Source organism: Hirundo rustica, chromosome 6 (assembly GCF_015227805.2).
Source record: "Hirundo rustica isolate bHirRus1 chromosome 6, bHirRus1.pri.v3, whole genome shotgun sequence".
In the NCBI taxonomy this organism is placed as follows: Eukaryota; Metazoa; Chordata; class Aves; order Passeriformes; family Hirundinidae; genus Hirundo; species Hirundo rustica.
In genome coordinates, this window is record NC_053455.1 from 9,825,893 (window position 1) to 9,840,101 (window position 14,209).

Consider the following 14,209-nt stretch of genomic DNA (forward strand, 5'->3'; position numbering starts at 1 on the left):
CCAGAGTGTAACTCAGGTAACACAACTCAAGTGCAGACAGCAACAAGGCAGGTGAGTTCTCACAGGCACCGCAAAGCCACATATCTTCAGTTATATGTAAACATCATTTTCTATACCTATAAACATGGACTTTACCTACAGAAAGAGTTAGCTATAAATACTACAGAGAGTAAGGAATAAACCTCCTGGCTTTTGTGAAATTGAAAACCTTTCCACATCTCACAAAAATGAGGAGAAAATGCAAAATTAGCTATGGATAAATGTATCTGTTCATACAACAATATACCTGAAACTAGGATGTATGAACTCTGGACAGAATTGAATAGAAACAGAAAACCAATGTATAAAACTGCTAATACTGAAGAAAAAGAAGGAATTCTCCCATTTATTCTATTTTGGCTTGCCTTTGTTTGTCTTCCCTAACACATTTTACATTTACACATTTCCTTCTAATCTTGTGCATTCCACAGTTTATTCCCAACCTCTTATCTCAGAGGTAGTTCTTAATGATGGACCAATAAATGCAAAGGAATTTTGACCTTCAGTTCCATTCAGTACCTTCAGCATCAAATGTCTGGCAGTGAAATCTTAAGTAACAGCTTTAAATTCAGGCTGAATTTGAAACAAATATGCAAGAAAGCTAATTCTACATGTACTGCTGCTGTACTTCATGTTTTACAGCCATAAAAACAGTAAGACAAAACTTCACTGGAGCACTTCCAGAAACACAGTGAGACCCTGCCTCCAGGTCCCTGTCTCAAGCAATACCATCATCATCATCTACCACACAACTCAGGTTCAGTTGCTCTATCAGAAGCCACTCCAAGTTCTCCAATATGACTGTTCTAAACCACAAGTTCACACTGTTAGCTTCCTGCCAACTAAATGAGTTCTAGTTTTTCACAACAAGGGCAAAAATCCCGGTAAAACTGACTGCAATTGTGTTGGGGCTGAGGGGAACACCCAGAAGTACCACTATGAAAAGCAGTAGGTGTATTTTAACGTTTCAACTTCTCTGTAGCAGCCAGTAAGTGATGAATGATTTTATGGATTTATCAGAAATATTATATACACTCAAATCCATCATCATACGGTAAGATGGGAAAAGTGAGCAGTCAGACTCAATAAATGTGGATTTTTACCAGACTTCACTGGGGCCAAAATGTTAATAAGATGCACAACTAGGCTCAAGCTTTTCAACATTCTCCTTTGCTCTCTGACATCTGAGTTGTCCAAAAATACAAACCACAAGGGGCTTCAGTTGGTAATTCTCTTTATGCTCACAGCAATATATAAAGCTGTATCAAGAATATATCAAGATACTAAGCTATATCAAGAATGTTAGTTGCGGGTTTACTGTACTCAGGCTTTTACTATAAAAATCAGTAACATTTATTATTCTCCACTGCTGTGTGAAAAGAATAGTTTTGCAGGTAACTAACACTTATCAGTAGCTCTATGAAGCTTTTCTAATCTTCAAGTAGGTAAAGCAGCAAAAGGAAAAAACATATTTTTTAAATAGTGTTAATTCTTACAAGCAAATATAAACCCTCAGATGTTACAGAACTTACAACGGAAGCTTAGGAAGTTATTTCCTATTTTATTTTTCTTTAAGATATAGCTGTGTATGATATGCAGGTAGCTAAGCAGGGAAGGGAACACTGCCCTAGGAACTAGCCTAGGCTACAGTGAGGCACAGAGCAAGGGACACCAGCACAGCTAAGAAGAGATAATGAATTACCCTGGGTTCTTTGGTTCACTGTCCCGGGAATTTCCTCCCTTCAGCTTCCTAACCAGCTTCTCACTGCTGCGTCTAAGGGAAGCTCGGAGCTTGCTAAAGGAACCACTGCGCTTTAGAGATCCAGTGCCATCCTGAAAGAAATTGAACACATGTGAAACTGCCCTCCCCCAAGCCTGCCTTGAAAACATTTCAGCGATGAATTATTACTTTTTAATTGCTATTAATATATACTTACACTATATACATTTACCTAAACACGTGATACCGTATAGCTACAAGTTTACCAAAGCAGAAGGGGTCCTTCCAAAGTGTAAGGGAGATTTCTAAACGTGAAGACATGCCCAAGCCACAATTCACCATCAATAAAACCACAGTAGTCCAGCAATTCACCACCATTTCATATGAGCACACTGTGGTTATCAGAGTACAAGCCCCAAGCAAAAGCATTCCATCAATCTAAGAAAAACCATTTCTAAATATCTACATTACTTGCAAACATGTTTAATTAACCCTAAAATCCCTCAACAAAAACATTTCTGATCAGAAATACATCTGGTCAAATTCCTGTGCTTCGTCTTTAACTTTTACCAAAGAAAATGTAAACCACAATGAAATTAATTTTTCATATATTGCATTCATGTTTTTACACTGCTGCGCTGACCCACAGAAACTCACAAGAGTGACCACAAATCTGTTTTTAAATGTTTACTCTTAGAGAACCCCAACAGTTTAGTAAGATTAGAAGTGACCACTCCCTACTCCAGAGAAAGCCTATGTGATTATGAAAGAAGAGTTGAAAAAGAAAAAAGCACTACTAAGCAAAGACAGACACCTGAGTTGGAGTGAGTTTATTAGAAGTTAGAAAGACGAATACACAAATCACTGAACACCAAGATTAGTAGAGAAAAGCATAATTGCCAAAATCTCACACAAAGACTAAACAGCAATGCTACTTTAGAATAATTGTAAGTGAAGACATCCAGAGTTCCATATTGATGTTAACCATATAATAGGTCTCTAAATACACTTTTAAAGCACTTGGAGAACATGCTTTACTTTTACGGGTTTGGTTTTTCTCCTGTAAAGATCACCATCATGCCATTTCAATAATACCTTGGTGTGATACTTTTAACTACCTTTATTCCATAGTGAACAGCTACTTATAAAGGTCATTGTTACTTGTTTGGTTTTTTTTTTACTAATGTATTACACAGCAAATGGTTGTAATAACATTTGGTATGACTAGATACATATCTGGCAAAGCTACACAGGTACAGAAATAGAAAACCAAAAAACGACACCAGCACTGAAGGAATGGCCAGTTTACAGGGAAGTGTAGCTCTGACAAGAATCTTAAGGGGTTTGCTAAAACACAGCAGTCAGTACTGAAGAGAGAAGTTAAAGCTTGAAGATGGTGCACGCCCGTCATGCAGGAGACAGTATAAGAATCACAAAAGGCATCTAGGCCTGTCAGAAACGGAGAGAGAAAAACTGAATGAAACTGTTGGGAAGAATTCAACAGTTTTCAATTTTGAATAGTTAGTTTACAGTATTTCTAGGTCATGTTCAAAACTTTTTTTTTTCCAGAGTAACTATTTGGACAGCCCTTAAGTACAAAGTGCAGGCCCTTGCAATTACCAGAACCTACACCTTTATGCAGTTTCACCTACATCACTGAGATGGGACTGACAAATGAGCATGACTGATGCTGTGCATTCAAGTTAGAAATAGTTTCATTATTACATTTCGTAAACAAAACAAAAGGAATTTTTTTTTTCAGCTGATGTTAACACAAAAAGAGGGGGGGAAAAAAAAGAAAAAAAAAAAAAAAAAGGCAGACTAGAGCAAAGTGCATTCATTTCAGCTTTAACTTCTGTCAGGAATCTTCCTTGAAACGAAAGTCCAAGAAGAAAGAGGTCTTCACCTAATCTCCAGACAAAATTCTCTTCATTCCCTTAAGGAACTAGAATCCAACTGGTCTGGGTGAATTCACTTTCACAAGTATTTTTAGAACAGATCTGTGTCTGTATATATAACCCAAGTGGAATTTTCTCTGCTGTCCCTAATGCAGTGAAGCAGCTGAAGCAATGCACCTTTAAAATAAACTGTGGTTCAACTTGCACACTTTTCATTCTATGTGCAAGTACAGCAACCATTATTGATATGCTCATGGTACCTGTCTTGAGAGCCTTTATCTGTAACAACTGGAATGAACAGTAATTAAAATTATCCTTGGAAATGGAAAAATGCCTTGCCACCAAGTGATTAGAAGATCTAAATCTGAGTATTTATGTTTCAAACTAAATTGCACATGTTGTTCACATTTAAAGACAGACTTCAGCTTTGCAGGATTTAATAAACTGAAGTCTAAATTCCAGATAGAAGTATTAGATCAGTGAAAAGGCTAATTATTCCTGTGGTCTGCCATCAGCAATATAGAGTAGTGAAAATGATCCAAAAGTAAGACAAATTTGGTAGGTATAGAGTATAACTCTATACAGTATACCTAACTAGAGCATTAGGAATAAGCAGACAAGCTTTTGGATACTTCAAATCTAAAATAAAAATATCAAACTCCTAAGCATATGATTTAGAACTCTGAAGCATATGGCTTAGAGTATGAAAAGGTAATTTCTCACACTACAAACATTATAAAAAGCAGCACGAATATTTTCATCTGTCCTGCAGCAGGCTGCAAGATCAGTTAACAAAAATGCCAGTTGCAGGTACTCACTGTTATTTTTTATGTGAAAGTGTAGTAAGGATCCAAATCTTGGCTCTCCCACCTTACATTTTTAAGACCAAGTATTTCTCTGCATTTTCAAGTATCTTCTGTTCACTTTAAGTCCTGAACTTTAGAAGTGACATGTAAAGATGCACTACAACAACTCACTTAAATGTATCTGTTTTAATTGTTACTGGAAGATTTACTTCAACAGATACTTCTGTTCTTTTGTGAGAGTGTAAGACATTACATCAAAGCCTACAATGCTTAATATGGATTACATTACATATGGAAGGCCCTTAATGACATCTTCTAACATAATGTTTTTGTTGAGTTTGTCCCTTTGCATACTCCACTTATTCTCTCTGACAGAGAGTCAGCTTGACCACTTCAGAAGAATTTAAATGGAAAAGGCAGGCCACTCTTCAGGCTCTGCAGACACAAATAAAAGATTCTACTGCACTTAATGAGTCAGAGTTATTTTGTCTGGAGGGAACACACAAGGGTAAAAAAAAAACTACACAATATAAAGAAGAGGGAAGAACATCACTGAGATAGAAACACTTGCAGGGGGAAGGGAGAGAGAGTTGCCCACTTCATGTAGAACATATAATACAAAATACCTTCTCTTAAGAGGGGGAAAAAAGAAATAACAAAGATGAGAATGAAGCAATGCCACTTGAGCACACTAAAAATGAAGTCTGCTTACCCTGAGATGTCAAAATTTGATTTTTCAGACCAGGAAATTTTATCACTGAGTTTTAGTCAAATATTGACCTAGAAATACTGTCTATTGCTTTTCCCCAGAAGGCCCTCTCCATCCAAACCCTGCATGCATTGATGTCAATAACTGAAAAAAGTTTAATCCATTTAGAACATACAGTCATGCAAAGTATAGTGAAAATTAAGGGCAGAGTACAGTACACAGTTCTAATGCTGAATGGGCAAAATGAGAATTAAAAAGAGAGTTATTCAACCTGACTTTGGCTTTATTAATGATGCAGTATTAATTCACAATAGATGCTGATTGACTGTCTTGGCACTGAGAACACCAATGCCAAGAGAACAGTAATAAAGAGGCAAAAGCAAAGATGGAAAGTACATTCTCCTTTAAGACTAAAGCACTTTGTGCTTTCTCAAGGTTTCTTTGGAAAACTAAGCTTTGTCTCATGTGGCTTACAAAAAGATGGGGAGAAAAAGATTACTACTGTAAGAGAAATGAAGCTTCAGAACACTCAGTATTGCAAAGTAGGCTACTTCCCCTCCCATACAGCAAAAGCAACACCACTTTTATAATCTAAGAGAGTATTTTCAGCAGAACTGCAGCTGGGAGTTAGTTAAGAGTGCAATATGTATCCCATTGCCAGCAATGGGATAAAGCATGGGAAAGCTGGTGACAGAAGCAAACTACGTAAGCCAGGTAATAACTGAAAGCTTGTATTGTCCTTCAGATTAAAGGAAAACAACGGTTAGAAAAATGCACAGGTAACCACATTTTATATATAAATATATATAAAAATATATAAAAATATATAAATATATAAAAATATATATAAATATATATAAATATATATAAATATATATAAATATATATAAATATATATAAATATATATATTTATATAAAATGTTGGGTTTTTTTTTTACTTTATGATACTCAGTGCAACACAGTGAAGCCAATATATGGGAAACAAATAGGAACAAGCCCTGGCTCCAGACAAATTTTTATATGGGAAAGTCACGAAGTCACCATCACATTGTTATGTGATGGCACTCCCTCTTAAAATGGATTGTACAGCAGCTTGAAAAACTTCGTTCCTTCCTCCAGCAAGCTGGGTAAGGAGGAGATTAGAATTATTTTAGTGTTCGACTGGTCATTTTAATTTACTCTGAAACTGCTACCACTCAGTAGATTTCCCTAACAGCTGTTCTTTGCGATGCGAACTGATGGAGTATTTTTAAATACATTTAAATTACAAGCAAATACAGCACCAAAAGGAAAAAAAGCAAAAGTGAGTTAATTGCCAGAATATTTCTACCAGTAAAACAAACCACTGACAAGCAATTGTACACCAGGCCACAACCAGGACACTCAATCAGCATTACACAGCTTAGCCTTAAATACAACTGCTTGGGATTCTTGCAGAAAGTCACCACTCAGGCCAGCAACAAAAACGATGTCTTAAAATTTTAAAATACTATGAGTTTTTTAGCATTACGATAGACAAAATGTTATTCTTCATTTCGTAATTGATTCTGCAAAATTACAAAATACAACGTAGAACGAGCGGGAAACTCCTGAAAGCACAGCAGGCTGGTGAGTGGGCAGCCCGAGTTGTTAGGTGATGATTTCCCAGGCTATTCTCTCCAACTGTGTACTGTACTTACCCCGTTCCACTCTACGCTCATACTCACTTCCTCGCCGCCATCTGGGCCACTCTCGTACTTTACCACGTCCACGTTGAGGCTCTCCCTGCTCCGCCGCTTCTCGATGCTCTCAGGGTCGTTCAGCACTTCGGCCACTCTCTGTTTGTGAACATTGTCAAGACCCTGAGAATTTGATAGAACGGGAATAGGCTTTATCTTGTTACAAGCTCTGTTCATATAAAACTTACACACATCCGTGCCAAGCAAGAAGTAAAACCCTCATCAGTCCAATTCTGCTTTCAGAGAGCGGCTGAGTTGCCCTTTCTAAATTGCAAGGATCAACAGAGCGTGAAGCGGACAGTTTGGCAGTTTGAGAATTCACTGACTTGCTGCTCTTTTCTTCCTTTCTTGTCACTTGCCTAAGCCTCGTGGTGTTTGTGTCACTTACCCAAAGTAATCTGGCAAGCAGCTAAATATTTAAGCAATTTATAGATCATGAACCATCAATGTAATTCTCAAATGGTGCAGTTTTCACCTGCCTTTGGAGATGAGTCTGAATATCTAATATGTCAGAAACAGGCTGTGTTATTTAAAAATACTGACGGAGAACACTTGCCATTAATAAAATTTTCCTTCAGAACGAAATGACATGGAATACAAACTTGTAATAAACATACTAAATATATGGTCAATATGTTTGCTTCGTGTTCAAGCATGCCCACCAACTATCAATTAATCCTTTAAATATCTCAAAAGTGCTAAAGTACCTTCTATGAAAATCCTTCACTAAAGGCAAAATCTTTAACACAGAAACTAGAAAATATCAAAACTTACGTCATACTTATTTTCAGTTTTGTCTTCTTTATAATAAACCTACTCCACATCATAACCAGTATTTGCTGACAGGAAGAGATCCCAGATGAATGTCTTATACTTTACAAAATATTCTGCATCTTCTACAGTACAGCACTAGCAGCAAACGCAGCAGGGATGTGTGTGGCAAATCCCTAACACCAGCCACAATGAAGGAAGTGAAAAGGATGCCAAAGTTCTTAAAAGTGCATGAATAAGAATAAAAGTTGTTTTAATGGTACGGAGATGTCAGGTTCTTGTTCCCATGTAACTGCTTTTCCCTAAGTGAAGAGCATTACTTGAATAAAAAGGTAGTGTTAAGTGCTGCTGAAACATAGCATTGTCTCCTACACATCTAAATCTAGGGGTGTGTATACTGCCATATACTATGGATTAATGGTATGGGTGGTCTATGATGCACAGTGAAATTCTGAAGCATCCTTAAAGAGTCAGCAGCAAGCTTCTAGAAAAAATACAAGTCTTATTTATTCTCATATAAAAAATGAAATTAAAATTGAATTTTCATGTTGTTTATTTGTATTTTCTTACTTTGCTTTTTTAACACCAAGTGACAACCCACATTTTCTTGTCCAGTCTTAGATACTGTTACAAAAAACATTGTAGCAAACCATTCAAAAGGGAAACAAAAACCAAGCAAATAAACCCCCAACAAACCCAAACTCTCTTCTACCTTCTAAAAGAAGGGAGAAAGGGTTACTTGAACAGTAGATCTGAAAGCACAAAGAGAGAACATTAAAAGAAAAACTCCACTGAAACTAATATCTATCCTACTGGTTTACAAAAGTAACAAAAGGTTTCTGTTCGTTAGTCAGTTGTATGCAGAAACTGAACATTTGTAAGTCTGACAGCTCCTTATTAAAAACCTAACAGCACAATTGGCACAGGAGATTTCCAGCAGAATCTCCCCATTTTCCCCCAGCTACAGTCTCTTTCCCAGGACAAGCAGCCAATTGAGGACTGCTGGCCAACACAATGTTTTCTGCTCTTTCATTTTCCACATAATTTCACCTCCAGTTTGAATCATGTCCCCAGTACATGGTGCCACTGCCCCAACAATTAACCAAACTGCAAGTGTTAAGATGTATCAGTTTAGTTTATCAACAGTTCAGTCTGAAATTAGAGGGTGACCAGGCACTGAAAGTTTCTATATTCTGCATACATGAAGCTGAAAATCTGCATGACCACTATGCAGAAACATCATTAAGGTGAATTTTCACACTTGCCTGTTTACGAGATCTCATTGCTGCCTCTTCTAATGTTTCAGCAGCTTCAAATTTGCCCTGTCGTCTGTAAAGTGCCCCAAGGTTCTTTAAAGTAGTTGTTACTGTTGGACTATTGAAAGAAAAGAAAAATAACTCTACGTAAAACAAATACTCACACAGTAAACTCTTCTCAATTCACTAATAAAAGCTTGAATTAATACAGTGTTTATCATATTTTTGTAAGGAGTTACTCTCGGAATACACTACGTACACACAATAACCGGCTGACTCCTTTCCAAGTGTATCCATGTCTCACTCTGTGACTAGCCAACATCCCTGAAACTGCCATGCTGAAAACCTTGTGCTCCTCAGCTGCACCCCAACTTGAAAATTTAGCTCTAGATGAGTGTATCCAACTGAATAATTGAGCAGCTTCCAAAAAATATGCTTATTCATGCAGAGACCATTACTATAATATGTGTTAGTCACAAAAGTAATTAACAGTTTCTTTCATCAGCTTTCACTTAACACCTATTTGCAGTTTCTATGCATTCAAACCATGCCTGAACAACAAAAACAAAACACTTGCCCATTTCATTAACAGGTCTCACACTCCTACAAGACATTTTTTGTTTCAATGGCACAAAATTAGCTCATCACACTATTTTTGAGTGAAGTTCTGCTCCAGCAACAACAGAAAAACTATTTTCTCATGCATTAGAAAACAATTATGTAAAAAACCAACCAAATGTACTGCACACAGCACTCAGGATGGAGAAAAAAGGAGGTATCAGCAGTACAAAGGATCTGATGCTAGTTAAATATGAGCATTCAAATAATGAGTAAACAAAAACCCCTCACTGACTATCAGTCACAGTTGCAGGTTTTTTCATACACTGCACCACCTACATGTTAAGAGTTGCAGTAATGGAACAAAATTAGAGCAAAGAAAAAGAATTTCACCAATATAATCCAAGTTGAAACCCTTGCTTCTCTTATTTCACTTTAAACTGTACATGGTCATTCACACAACTATATTCTTGAAGATTCAGAAACCCAAATAATGCTTAGTTGTGGCAGTTTAGCATTGTTTTCTTGTGCCAGCTAGGTACCTAAAGGTGCAGATATTTGCAGTCTCATTTTTGGGCCTCTCCAGAGGCCGTGCAGGGGCAGGGAGTGCCAAGGAGGGGTATAGAAGGAAAGGTGACCTATGGTGCCACCTGAAGGACTGCCAAGAACACGACTGGCGCAATTTTACGTCACTCACTGGATCTAACCAGCCTCGAGTGAAAGCAGCCTCAGGACGTGAAAACTGTTGCAGTAGTCCTGAAAACCAGTCTTGGGCCTGGAATTTTTAATACTTTAGTTTTTATAGTCCTAACCAAGGAGCTGCTTTGATTTCACTTTTAAAAAATGCTTTCATCTGAAACACTGAGTATTAATGAGCTTTTTGTCCTGTAAAGAAATTACTCACCTGTCAACTTTGCAAGCTTTGTACCAGCCACCATATTCTCCAAAAGATGTGCCATCTTTTTGCTTTCCCTAAAACAAAGGTATTGTTGAAAAAAAATACCTGATTTGCAACTTAAACAAGCTCCAAAAAGGATTTAAGGCAATGGTCTTACTTTGCATTCTTCCCTCTCTTCTGCATGCATCCAGATAGGCTTATTTTCATCTGGTGAAACAAGAAAAGTATTTTATAGAAGAATAAAACTACAAGGTATTGATTTTTTGATTTTTCACCACTCTGAAATGAAGCTGTGAACCAGGGAATTATACTACTGCTGCCAAAAAACCTTACTGTCTGTACTACAAGCAGCAGATAAATCAAACTCTTTTACAGTTTTACAATTCTGTCTCCTTTTCTTATCTGAACTTAGAAACAGTTACTTCTGAGAAGCTTTGAAGTCAGTACATACTGCCACCCATTTGTCACGTGTCTAGTTCTGTGCTAGAAAACATGAATTTATTTCTTTTATCCTAGCACCTACTCTGACATCTACTAAGTGGTGAATATGCTACTGTCATGGGATGCAACGAAAATTCTTCACCAGGATTTTTAGTTTATAAAATGCTCATGACTTCAATGTGCAGTGTAATTCGCAATTTGAAGGTATTTTCCCCATTCTTTAAATGTGTTAATGGGGGGCTTGCATTAACAATGTCTTTATTTACATCACTAAAAATCCTGCATTGACTTTTTCCTGTGACTGGAAAGTGATGTACATTTTTCTGCCTCTATAAAAATACCAGAATTGGGTTGAGTGAAGCGTAAGATAAATTATGCAAGCAACAAAATCCATTAAACATGAACCCACTAAGTCTACCTCATGTTTGTGAGTCAATTGTTTGCTGCTGTATCTAAAAGCCAGCAAACAATTATGATGAATGTACTTCCAACACATCTATCAGCTTACCTTTTAAGTCCACCTAAAGCAGACAACAATTTTAATCAGGACACTATAGACTTCTTGCAAATTTTATTTCATAACTACAAAAAGAAAACATAAATTCAAATCTAGGGACTCAGTTTCTTACCATCCACAGAGCCAAACTCCCGTTCATGAGCGCGAGTAAGAATCTCCTTGTATAAAGTTTCTGCTTGCTTAAACTTGCCCTGTTTTAGATAGCAGGATGCCTAAAAACAAAATACCCCCCAAAAGATATCAGCACACTGCTTTATTTACCTTTATAAGTAAGAAATACAATACATTGTGGATAAAAATGGACTTTAATTACTGAGAAATTCTGTCTCAGGTCTACTTTGGGAAAGGCTTACCAGATTGTTCTTTGTTTTTGCAACATTTGGATCATCTGGTCCCAGCTTAGTTTGGTAGATTTCAAGTGCTCTCTGATAGTAATATTCAACCTCCTCGTATTTACCCTGGTTCTGGCATAGCAAAGCCAAGTTATTTAATTGCTTGGCAACATCAGGGTGATCTTTCCCCAGGACCTGGAAATGAAATACACCGTATTAGAACATTCTCTCATCATCATGCCAGGATTTAAAAATAAATCATTTAGTTAGTTAGTTTTATTCCTCCTCAATTCAACATAAGGATGACAAAAGCAAAAGCTGCATTTCAAAGATATGAAAATGACTCAATTCTATCGCAAACTGAGAATGATCCAGAACAATCCATAAGAGGAACACAATAAGCAGTAAAACAACATTATATGCAGAGTATTATATAAACCTGAAGATGCAGTCTCACGGACTAAAATAAATATCCACATGGAGAATAACCAACTTAAAAATTTTAGCTAAGTTTCATTTTTAATTCTAATGCTCTTGTCAAATCAAAGACTATTTAGCTATCAAATGGGAAGGAAAAAGGTAAATATCATTTCTCAGAAAATACAGAATTTAGCATAGACCCAGATTGCTCCAGCAATTCTGCGTCACTACAGGAATTTCGTACTGTTTTGAATTTCAGACACTCCTAGCTGCTAGGCATTGTTAACTCTGGGGTTTATCTGGCAGATCTACTCTACCAAACCATAAAAAAGTAAGGGTTTAACTTTGCTTTCTCCTTCACAAAGTCCCTTCAGAGGCCCTGTATTTGTCACTCATACCTTTTCTCTGATCTCCAGAGCTCGCTTACACAACGGTTCTGCTTCTTTGTACTTTCCCCGTTTACCATAAAGTACAGCAAGATTGTTAAGAGTTGCTGCCACCTGTCAACAGCAGAGAAACATTTAGTACACCGAAATCTGCTGATACAAATGCTTGACAAATTAGCACATCTGCAAGGCATTCATGTTATCAAATTTTCCATGCACAGGATAGACCTCCTGTAATTTGCAAGTGAAGAAATAATTATTATTAAATGCATACATACACAATAGAGGAAAGAAAAACCTAAATCATGAAATAATTTTGCTACCTTTGTAGAAATGTCATTTAGTGCACACACCTTCACATGTTCTTTGCTTACAAAGATACCTCTCACATCTATACTTTGAGCTGCCCTGTGTCCCACAGGCTACAAAAGCATCACAGGAATTTCACAAAAGCTTGATTCATGTTTCATTAACAAGTAGCAGTAAATCAAATCAGAAGTGCCCCTTCAATCTGAGTATAATAAAGTGATTAGAGTAAGCAAATTAAAATATTCCTTCACAAACTGATTTCCCATAGAAAATCCAAGCAATCCAAAATTAAGTATGCGCAAATTTATTTATGGTGAAACATTACTGAATATAATGTGGCCTCCTACCTGTACTGTTTAAAGATAAGCCAGGTCTTAAAACCTTTCCTGTCAAGTTTGATATTAGAATTAGTTGGAAAAAAGTTCAGGTAAAAACAAACTAAAATGATGATATTGCATGTATACAAACCGCTGGATGATCTTTGCCCAAAGTCTTTTCACGGATGGCCAAGGCATCATTCAGGAGATTTGCTGCATCTTTGTATTTGTTCTGGTCTCTGAATTGTAAAGAGATGTAATTAACACTGGGAATTCAGGAATGAAAAAAATCATAAAAATTAAGTTTAGTTCACTATTGACCTAAAGATGCTACTACAAATGAAGAATAATTGAGAATATATTCATAAATTAGGAAGTAGAACCCTGAAAGCTGTAACTGTAAATAGTTTGCTAGTTGAGGACTGTACTGAGCATGTACTATTTCTACACTGATGTCCAATTTCTACCTCTAGATTACCATGAAGTGGATAATCAAGACATGCCCCCTCAGTGGCCAAAAAAAAAATCAAAACCCATTCCATTCCCAAAGCAAAGGTATAGGCAAAAATACATCAGCTTGTTTGACTTTAAATATAGGGAGTCATACAAACATTTTAGGAACCTCTTGAGGGTTTTAATAATAATTTTAAAACAAAAAATAGAACAGGGAAAAAATTCTAATCTGAATATTAGAAGGTTGTAGCCAAATACTAAGCATTTATTTCACTGGTATTTATCTATGCCAGTATACAGACCTGTACACCAAAGCAAGTATGTTCAACATAGTGGCAACATCAGGATGGTCATGACCTGAAGTCTTCTCCAGATCTTCAAGAGCTTGTTTGCAGAGAGGCACAGCAACCTCGTATCTACCTTGGGAAGCGTACTGGATAACGAGATTATGTAGGGTGCGTAATCTTGCTGGAATTTCATAGCCACCTTGTTGGGCAGCAGCTGCCGCACTGCTATGCTGCTGTTGAACTGAAAGAAATCCACAAAATTTCAGCTTGTATAAACGATGACTGTAAATAGAACATCTCATGTGAGTGCTCCATGGCACAAACTGAGACTCACTGAATTTTATTTCTTCAATACACAGAATTAGCATTAGAA

At 36.8% G+C, this 14,209-nt stretch overlaps 1 protein-coding gene across 11 annotated transcripts in view; it reads right to left on the minus strand.

The window, feature by feature from the left end:
* KLC1 (kinesin light chain 1) overlaps nt 1–14,209 on the minus strand; it is a 46,695-nt gene that overhangs the window by 8,162 nt on the left and 24,324 nt on the right. For 3 of the 11 annotated variants that reach the window (XM_040067691.2, XM_040067698.2, XM_040067692.2), the window contains exons 5-14: nt 13,852–14,077; nt 13,248–13,335; nt 12,483–12,584; nt 11,686–11,859; nt 11,445–11,544; nt 10,532–10,581; nt 10,381–10,448; nt 8,928–9,036; nt 6,853–7,014; nt 1,742–1,872 (exon numbers count right to left, since the gene is read on the minus strand). In XM_040067691.2, the coding sequence (XP_039923625.1) occupies nt 1,742–1,872; nt 6,853–7,014; nt 8,928–9,036; nt 10,381–10,448; nt 10,532–10,581; nt 11,445–11,544; nt 11,686–11,859; nt 12,483–12,584; nt 13,248–13,335; nt 13,852–14,077 (1,210 nt within the window). Of the gene's footprint in view, nt 1–1,741; nt 1,873–2,574; nt 3,209–6,852; nt 7,015–8,927; nt 9,037–10,380; nt 10,449–10,531; nt 10,582–11,444; nt 11,545–11,685; nt 11,860–12,482; nt 12,585–13,247; nt 13,336–13,851; nt 14,078–14,209 lie in introns of those variants that run through there. The other 8 variants (XM_040067695.2, XM_040067699.2, XM_040067704.2 and 5 more) reach the window with 5 other exon arrangements.